Here is a 9,948-nt window from a genome sequence, read left to right as displayed (position 1 = left end):
ATAGTACAAGACAATAGATGAGACATTGTGATTACGTATTTTAACGGATGTAGTGATCTACGCCTTTAATTCATTTGTATTTATACTTGGGAAGATATGTTATTTGCATCACCCTGTATATGGTACTATTAAAAAAATAGAAATACAAAATGTGGGGTCATTATTTTCCTTGGGAATTTTATGTAAGTTTTACTGTTTATCAAACGATTTCAAATTTTCAATAATATATATTTAACGACCTTTGATAAAATATGAAATTATACTTTAATTCTATTAAATTTTGATATAACTAATTCACAAGATAAAAAAAAATCGGTCTATAAATATTTTTCTATTTTCATAAACTGAATTAAAAATTCATTTTTTGTGAATACCATTACCATATCATCATCTATTGATAAGTCTCCGGGTTTTTAATATCAGCCAAGTAAGCTTTGAGATGATTCCAAGAATATTACTTCCGACCGGACAAAAACAAGACGCATGACTCCGAGAAAAACAAATTATTGACATGAAACATGGTGTACTTTTTGTCAGAACTAATAATCCACGGAAGAAGCAAAATTACTTGTCCTTGTCAAGTCGAGCAACCGAGAGGATGCGAATTCGAAATTCACATCCTAGAACTAGAATAAACTGGACAAAGTATCCTATGTGCGGTTCATATATCTACAAGTTCCATCTCTTCCTTCCTCGGCCTTCACATTATTTAACATAACATAACAGCTCTCTCTCTCTCGGATCTCTTTCAAAAATAGCTGCCTGCCCCTCCCTAGAGCCCAATATAATTTCTGCTGAACCCAAAAGCTTTTAGTTGAATAAAAATGAGAAATAGATGAAGCCCAACAATTAAAATAGATGAAGCTTTTAGTTGAATAGTTTCTGCTCAGCCCAAAATGAACAAAACACAAAATGGAATTTAGTGAAGAAAACGCAGCTAATCTCTATCTCTATGGAAGAAAACGCAGCCGGCAGCTCTCTCATTTTCACGAGTCACGACTGGAATTTGAAAACGAAATCGAACGGAAAAAAAAAAAAAGAAGTTCGGCGCATCTCGACTCTCTCTCTCCCTCTCACTCGAAGCACACCAAGTCGTTTTCTGACTCGCGGCAGCACACCAGCGGGCAGCAGCACTTCGGAGCGATATCGAAAACTCACGGTAAATTTCGCTCTCTTCCCTAATTTTGTAAATGGTTTTGAACTTCACTCTAATTTACTTGAATTCATTGAATAATCATAAATTGAATTCAACCCTAATTTATTGAATTAGAATAAATTGTCTTCCAACTCTAATTTATTCATTGAATTAGGATAAATTGATGTGAACCCTAATTTACTTAAATTCATTGAATTATGATAAATTGACTTGAACCATAATTTACTTGAATTAAATTATGATAAATTGAATCCGATTAGTTAATGGGTTTGAATCCAATAAGCTAATTGAATCCGATTTCTGCCCCTCCCTGGCAGAAATCCTGTGTCCGCCCCTATTTCTCTTCGCTTTTCACAGTGCAAGTGTGCAACTGTTGCTGCTGCTACCAATCTAATCTAATCTAATCTAATCGTGGGATTCCCTTAATGAACCCTTTCACCGTCTCCCACCTTTCGCCCATGCTCTCATCCCCTTCTCTACCGCCGCCGCCGCTTTCCACGGCCGGAGCATCTTCCTCCGCTTTTATTCCTCGATTGGACATTTGGCTGGGGCGGTCCGCTTCCCTGGCCCGGAGTTTCAAAATAAAGACAAGAGTAGGAGGGGCCGAATCACCAAGTGTCGTTTCTACGAGAAGAAGAGCGCTTCTTACGTCTGATATGGGGGCTGAAGAGGAGGTGGGATCATCTCGCTCACTGCTCCAGGTTCAGTCGGCTGAAGGTTAGCCATTTACACACTTTACTTTACTTTACTTTTTCCTTCCCTGTAAACAAAATCACTCTTCTTTCTTTATTGTCCTTTTTTATAATTACCAATCAGTGCCTGTCTACGTTGGTTCCTCCATCCAGCTTTCATAGAAACTTTGCAATATACCCTAAGTTCCTTATTAACTATGAATTTTTCCATGTAATTACCACAAATAAGTTATTTTGGTAGCAAGATCAGAAAACTGTAATTATAGAATAGAATTAGAGAACCAAGAAAAGTATCAAGATTGCTAAATTGTACAAAAAACAAGACCTAAGTTGTTTCCGACAGTACTTTTGGCAGCGAGACCAGAATTGCAATTGTAGCATAGAACTAGAGTGTCTCCCCTCATCTTGTAATGTATGACATATTGACATTGTACTGAGGCACACGGGCTTTATATATTTTCACTAAGCATGCCTGATTTCGATTGAGTTAGCCTACCCCAACTTGTTTGGGGACTAAAGACTTGGTGGTTGTTGTTGTTGTATGCCTTCTTTGTACATAGCTTTTACAATTTTGAGATGCTTTATATACCTTTTTGTTGGTTTTGCCTGATGACATATGCTATTCACTCTTATGAGTTTTCTTATGTTATCCTTTTTCCTTCTTTTTTTACCTTTTATTTTTGGTAGAGCTGCTTTCGTATATTAGAAGAAAGGTCGAGAGTGGAAAGCTATCTCCTGATGTTGGCCATAAACTAGAAGAACTCTATTATAATTATCAAAATGCGGTATCCTTTTATTTTATTTGACTCATTGCATAGTATGGCCCTCATCATATAAAATATAATCTTATTGAATTTTGTCTTTCCCGTCTCACACATTGTTTAATTTATTGTTTGCCTTGAAATAGGTTTTCCTCGAGGAGTGAACATCTTGTTCTGGCCTTTAAAAATTAAAAGTGTAGTTAGTATCGAGCAGTAAATTGGCATTTTTGATGTTATAGCTTTTATCCCTGTAGATTTTGCAAAGTGGGAATCCAAATGCACACGAAGTTATACGCGCTAACATGGCTGTTGCATTTGATCGTATGCTATTGGATGCAGAGGTTGGGCTCTTCTTATAAATTTACATATATGTATATACTTTAGTATCTGCCTTTGCTTGTTTCTAACTTTTTTTAATTATTTTTGTTGATAACACATTTTTCTTTCTTGTAGGACCCGTTTGTCTTTCCTCCTCTTCATAAAGTTATAAGGGAACCTTTTGACTACTATAAGTTTGGTCAGAATTACATCAGACCTTTGGTCGATTTCAGGTGATTATTACCCCTTTAGTTCTCTTAGTTGATTTAAACCAAAAAGATGACATATCAAATTCTGGCTTCATATACTTGTAGGTGTTAACTTCATTGATATTTTAATTGTCATATTTTATGTGTGGATCAGGAGTACTTGTGCAATTCTTGAAGGGACATATTTTTAAATACAGTAAATAAAAATGCCTCTCCAGTAGCTATTCTAAGGTTCAATTTTAAATTTTGAAAATGTGTTTTTGGATAACAGGAACTCGTATGTTGGCAACATTCACCTCTTTCAAGAAATGGAACAAAAACTTGAGCAGGTTAGATATGCTTAGTGTACATGATCTCATGTTTTATTTTTGAAATAAGTCCAAAATTGACCTTGATTAAGTTTTTACAAGAAGGCCCCGGACTTTTATCTATTCATTGTAGGTCCTGAACTCTTGATTTTTATTCAGTCAAACCCAATAGTTAATTAAACCGCTACTCTTGAACAATCATTCAATCACATTACGAATTGTAGATTTTCTAAGATAACCTTACAGTTTCCAAAGGTCCTAACACTGTTAAGTCGGTATTATCAAGGATTTATAGATTTGGTACTAATAATAAGCAGCAAATTCTGTAGGGTTTAGGTGTATTATCATCAATTAGAGAACTTGTTGTTTGATTTTAAAGACTTAATTAACGGAAGGGCTCAAACAATAAAAAAAGCTATTGTGAGTCTGGTTGACAAAATTGAAAAACTGAGGGGCAACTTTGGATTCCTGCACCTTTTGAGGCCAATACATCCTGTGTATTTATTGAGTATAACTAGGGTGTTCTTGAGCTCACCAATTTTTTTGTGAGCTTAACTTCAAAACCTATTGGAATGATTTCAAATGACGAATCCAAAGTGTTGAAACTGATCTACTTCATGAGTGATGCGTTTACATGTCCAATTTATAAATTTTTGAATTAATTTAGTATAAAGTCGAGCACTCAAAAGAAGAAGGTTTACAAGATAAGTTAATTTTCATACGTTCATTTTTCATTGTTTTTTTACCTCTCGACATTACACTAAATTAATTCAAAAATTTATAAATTTGACATGTAAATGCATCACTCATGAAGTAGATCGGTTTCAACAGTGGAGATTTGTCGTTTGAAGTCAATTCGATAGGTTTTGGAGTTAAGCTCACTTAAGCGCTTGATGAGCTTAAGAACACCCTAGTTCTACTCTATTTCATTAATGTGTGTATATTTTTCAATGATTGCAGGGTCATAACATAATTCTTATGTCGAACCATCAAACCGAGGCAGATCCGGCCGTCATTGCTCTCTTACTTGAGAGAGATTGTCCTCGAATAGCTGAAAATATTGTTAGTCATTAATTAATTTTTTCTATTATCTTCCAATTATTATTTCTGCAAAACTTATTAATGGAAGTTTTGGTAAATTTTATGTGATGAAGTTTTTCCTTGCTGGCGATAGAGTTGTTACTGATCTTCTTTGCAAGCCCTTCAGCATGGGAAGGTCCGTCCCTCACTTTCTCTCTTCCAACTTTACTTTTCTAATAACTTGTGAGTTTGAGGGGTTTAAATTTGGGTTGATGATTGCTCTTGAAATAGAAACCTGATATGTGTTTACTCCAAGAAACACATGCATGATGAACCTGAGCTAGTTGAGATGAAGAGGAGGGCAAATACCAGAAGTTTGAAGGAAATGGCTTTGCTTTTACGGTAAGCTGTTGCGTCTTGAGCTCTATTTTCTTTTTGTTTTTCTCAATTTAATTTCTAACTCTAAAATGGTTCATATCACTATCATCGCATGTTTCTTTTCCTTTTCTAGGAATGTTTTGCAAAATTCCTAGATATTATCAAAGTACTAAAGAAAGCTCCTCTTCTTTTCATTATTTGCACAAGCCCCTATTTCATATATAAACTAATCCATGCCCTACTGTAAGCCACCATTTTGGATAGCCTAATCCTATATGACAAACTGAAAAGGCCCTTAATTAAATTGAAGTCAAATTATTTAAATTTTATTTTTTAAGTGTTCATTTCAAATTAGGTTATTTTCATGGTTTCATTACAGAAGGTTGGAGTTGTTTTGTGTTTTCCAAGAATTTTTACACAATAATAAGAAAAGTGCTCTTGTGGTTGGAGCTGAATTTTTTTTTTATTCAATGTAACAGAGGTGGATCTCAGATAATATGGATTGCGCCAAGTGGTGGAAGGGACCGTCCTGATCCAATAACAGGAGAATGGCATCCGGTTAGTTTCTGTTATTATCATGCTTTTTGTATTTTACAGATGCAATATCATTAGCTTACATCAGCTCTGGGAAAAAAAATTAAAACAAGGGCAGACCCCTTTTGACGCGTCATCAACCGATAACATGAGAAGACTTGCTGAGTATTGCCACACACCAGCGCACATATATCCTCTTGCACTGCTGTGTTATGAGATCATGCCTCCTCCCCGCCAGGTAATATTCTTTTCCCTCCTTAAAGATAATTCAGTAATTGTGAATTTACATTATAATTTCTATATATTGAATTTTTACTTTTTTCAGGTCGAGAAGCAAATAGGAGAGAGAAGAAAAATATCTTTCCATGGAGTTGGCTTGTCCGTTGGCCCTGAAATGAAGTTCCAGCAGGTTACTTCCAATTGCAAGGAAATTGAAGAGGTTCGTTCTGGCTACTAAGTCTTGTATTTTCTTTTGAAAGGTATGTGGGTGCCCCTGCAAATGAGTAACTCGTATTTACAGAATAGTACCGAAGCTATTCTTTTCATTCTAACCATGTAGAGAGGGATACTTGAGTTTCTTTTTGAGAAAGCATGTGGTTCATCATTTTTTGTGGGGTATGTGGTAAATTGCAATCATTTATACCTACCATGTGCCTACTTTTTCGGAGTATGGGTAATGCAGAATTGCGTATATTTTTTTTATGTTAATACTGCTTTAGTTTTATATATCTCTGTTGTTTCATATTGACAGGGTAAAGAGTTGTTTTCACAGGCTTTGTATGAATCTGTGACAAGGCAGTACAATGCCCTCAAATCTGCTATCTATGGAAACAAAGGACTGGGTGCCTCCAGTGATTCCATCTCCCTTTCTCAACCTTGGCAACCATAGTAGTTAAGGCTATAATTTCCTTCCTTTTTTTAGGTGAAAATATTAAATTCAAGTTCATTCCATGTTGTCCTGACTTGATTTTCTGAAGTTGCATTTTTCTTGGCCTCAAGCAGATGGACTCTACTGCTCGAGCACTCTATGCTTATATACTGATATTCTGAAGAAAATGAGTAAATTTTTTTTACAGTTTAACTACCCAATACCAATCAACGTGTTAGGAAGTCTTCTGTGGAGTTCCAGTGATATAAAGGTACTATGACTACTATTTTTGTATCAGACTTACTGACCGTGGGGAAACTGTAGTGGTTTGGATTGGATACCTTCTGATATTTGAATTGTGTTTTTCTTTTTTTTTGTTGGCACTTTTTTAGTTGAGTCACAACTTGCAACGTGTGGGATTGATTTTGGGTTGAATTAAATTGTGTACTGTCAGTAGCTACCCTGAATTAAATTGTGTACTGGAGTAGTAATATATAGTACAAACTAGCTAGTTTTTACTTTAATACAGATACCCCCTTCCATTTGTCATAGATACTTCAATGGTGATTATAGCTTCAGGAGGTCAAAATGGTTGAAGAATTGCAAACGGTCGCTTGTAGCCAAGCTTCTTACTTTGGGGGGTTTTGCATTGGTCTTTTGCTTATTGAAACATCTGCTCCTGATATATATATATTGTTTTGTTCCTTTAAAGGCCATACTGAATTAGGTCATTAGCTTGTGATGTAATGGCTTGTGAGTTTGTAAATATAAAACCGCTGGTCATGAGTCAATTGATTTTGGTCACTGTCGGTTTAATCCAATTCTTCTTTATGAATAATTGTTTTTTAGCTTTTGGGGACCTCATTCATCTATTTTGCGTGTTTTGTGAAGTTTTCAAGTCCCAATTAGAAGCACAGATGGGCAATATTATGTGATAATTGCAAAATTGATTGTATAGATGTATAAATAGAGTGCTCTGTATGTTTTTTTAATGACCAATTCACGTTTAATTTATAAAACTAATCGTGTCATTTTGATCTTATGGGAGTTTTGAAAAAATTAAGATAAAAATGTTAATTAGTAGTTTGTCAATAAATTCTGTCGAGCTGTGTAAAATAATTGAAATATACAATTAATGTTAATATTTTCTTCATAATATAATAAAATCGTTCACTTTTGTATTATCTTTGAGAATTTTAAAGATGTGATGAAATATAAATAGTGAATACGCTAGAATATTTATTGATTCTATAAATCAAATTTTTAAGATAAGAAAATCATATAAAAAGGTATGAGATAGAAATAAATTTTAAACAAAATAATTATTTGGCACAAGTCATTGATTTTCAAGTCCTATGTATATTATTATATGGCACAAGTCATTGATGCATCATGCATGATTGTATAAAAAAATTCAATAGTCAAAATGACTTCAAAATGAAATATCAATGTCAAATAATTAATTATATTATCACATAAATTTTAATAATATAAATTACATTAATTTTCATCAAAATTACATTAATGAAATATCAATGTCAAATAGTACCTATCTGCTGTTTAATATTATTTAAGTAGAATTTGAAAATTAAATAAAATTTCTATTAAATAATTAACTTATATTTCTAATATGTAATTTTTTATATTTATTTAAACATAACCATATGAAAAGATTTTCCAAATAAAAGAAAAAAACTATCTGGATCAGTTTTATTGCTAAAAACCGATCCAGATACTATCAGGATCGGTTTTATTACTAAAAACCGATCCAGATACTATCAGGATCGGTTTTTAGCAATAAAACCGATCCTGATACATTTTTTTTTTTCAAAATTGGTTCTGCAAAAAAAAAAAAAAAAAAAATCAGGGTCAGTTTTTTATAAAAAACCGATCCTGATACTATTAGGATCGGTTTTTTATAAAAAACCGACCCTGATTTTTTTTTTTTTTTTGCAGAACCAATTTTTCAAAAAAATTGTATCAGGATCGGTTTTTTATAATAAAAAACCGATCCTGATACTATTAGGATCGGTTCTTTATAAACAACCGATCCTAATGATAACTTCCTATATAACCAGCTTAGCTAGGGTTCTTCTTATTTTCATTTCGCGCCTCTCATTTTCAATTTAGCGTCTCTGTCTCTGTCTCCGTATCTCCCTCTCAAATCCTCAGTACTCTGTCTCTCTCTCTCTGTCTCCGTCTCTCCCTCTCCTCCGTGTCTCTCTCTCTCTTTCTCTCCGTCTCTTCCTCTCAAATCCGAGCCTCTCGCACCTCCGGCTCAATTGTGCCAGTTTTTAATTTTTTTTATTGTTTCAAAAATTAATTAATGGTGTTTGTATATTATTTTACAGTTTTGAGGACATCTCTCTCAAGTTACTTAATCATCTGGCCGATCAACTATCATGGTATTAGCTTTATCTAATTTTCTCATTATTATACTTTTAAAACACATTTTTTTGTATTTTTTATTGGAAAATGTTTTTCCATCTAATTGTTACCTTTGTTTTTGTTTTTAGGGTCTTTTTTAATCTCAAGTGATGTGATTGCAAAAGAGGTAATTATTGATTTTTTTATTGTTGTGCTTTACATTAATTGCATAAATGTGTATATTGTATAAATGTGTGTTAATTGAAGAAATAGCCCAATTAGTCAATTGTATGTTTGTTAATTAATTTTTTTTTGGATTTAAATTTCTTGTTATAACATGTAATGCTTCACAAAACTTTTTATGAAGTACATGAATTTTTTGTAATAGTTTAAGATGTGTATGATAATTAATTTAGAATGTGTATATAATATTTAATTGATTATTGCTTCTTACTGTGCAACAAAAAAAATTTAGGATGCTGGCCAGCAAAATATATATGGAAGCTGGTCAAATAAATAAAAATATTTTTTTTAGCTTCAATAAAACATCAGGATCGGTTATTTTAAACAACCGATCCAGATTACTACTATTAGGATCGGTTGTTTAAAATAACCGATTCTAATTCTAAAAAAAAAAAAAAAAAAAAAAAAAAAAACTTCTAGGATCGGTTTTTATTTAAAAACCGATCCTAGAAGTTTTTTTTTTTTTTTGGAATTATGATCTGAAATACAATCAAGATCGGTTTTAATATAAAACCGATCTTGATAGTACGTATCAGGATCGGTTGTTATGTAATTTAAAAAAAAATTCGAAAATACTATCAAGATCGGTTCTTATATAAAAACCGATCTTGATAGTACGTATCGGGATCGGTTCTTAGTCAAAAACCGATCTAGATAACAACTATTAAGATCGGTTTTATTAAAAAACCGATCCTAATAGTTTCTATTTGGATCGGTTCATGAAAAATATAAAACCGATCCTGATAGTATCAGTATCGCCTTCATCAGGATCGGTTGGATTCCGATACTGATATGTGTATATAACCGATCCTGATTCCTGTTTTTCCACTAGTGTAACACATTTCATAAATAAAACTTTTAAAGAAAGAAAATTATATGATAATATATATGAAATAATAGTTGTTTAAAAAAAATTAACGAAGGATAAAGTTGTCCACATATTAAAATATTTTAATAATATTGTGTTAATAGAAAAAAAAATAGTGTGGAGATCATAATCCAAATTTTTGTTGTGCATGTATTCTCTCTGAAATAAAGTCAATCTAGTATGGCAGAAAACTAAAGTTTTCGTACAAGGAGCAAAGGAAATCAAA

At 32.9% G+C, this 9,948-nt stretch overlaps 1 protein-coding gene across 7 annotated transcripts; it reads left to right on the top strand.

The window, feature by feature from the left end:
* The first annotated feature begins 937 nt into the window (after positions 1-937).
* Positions 938-7,048, top strand: ATS1 (phospholipid/glycerol acyltransferase family protein). Of its 7 annotated transcripts, none has more exons than XM_078307385.1 (15): positions 940-1,159; positions 1,474-1,873; positions 2,536-2,633; positions 2,864-2,950; positions 3,063-3,160; positions 3,408-3,465; positions 4,405-4,506; positions 4,599-4,660; positions 4,756-4,866; positions 5,322-5,400; positions 5,495-5,614; positions 5,702-5,815; positions 6,128-6,267; positions 6,453-6,515; positions 6,797-7,048. In XM_078307385.1, the coding sequence occupies exons 2-13, from the start codon at positions 1,582-1,584 to the stop codon at positions 6,263-6,265; spliced, it is 1,359 nt and encodes a 452-aa protein (XP_078163511.1). In that variant the 5' UTR covers positions 940-1,159; positions 1,474-1,581; the 3' UTR covers positions 6,266-6,267; positions 6,453-6,515; positions 6,797-7,048. The 7 variants fall into 7 exon arrangements, with proteins under 7 accessions (XP_078163520.1, XP_078163511.1, XP_078163515.1 ...); XM_078307389.1 differs by having other exon boundaries at positions 6,637-7,048; XM_078307383.1 differs by having other exon boundaries at positions 941-1,159; positions 6,379-6,515.
* The last annotated feature ends 2,900 nt before the right edge of the window (positions 7,049-9,948 follow it).

Source organism: Carex rostrata, chromosome 1 (assembly GCF_964058835.1).
Source record: "Carex rostrata chromosome 1, lpCarRost1.2, whole genome shotgun sequence".
NCBI classification, from domain to species: domain Eukaryota; kingdom Viridiplantae; phylum Streptophyta; class Magnoliopsida; order Poales; family Cyperaceae; genus Carex; species Carex rostrata.
The sequence above is the reverse complement of the archived record's forward strand: the minus strand, read 5'-3'. Positions and strand labels throughout refer to the sequence as shown.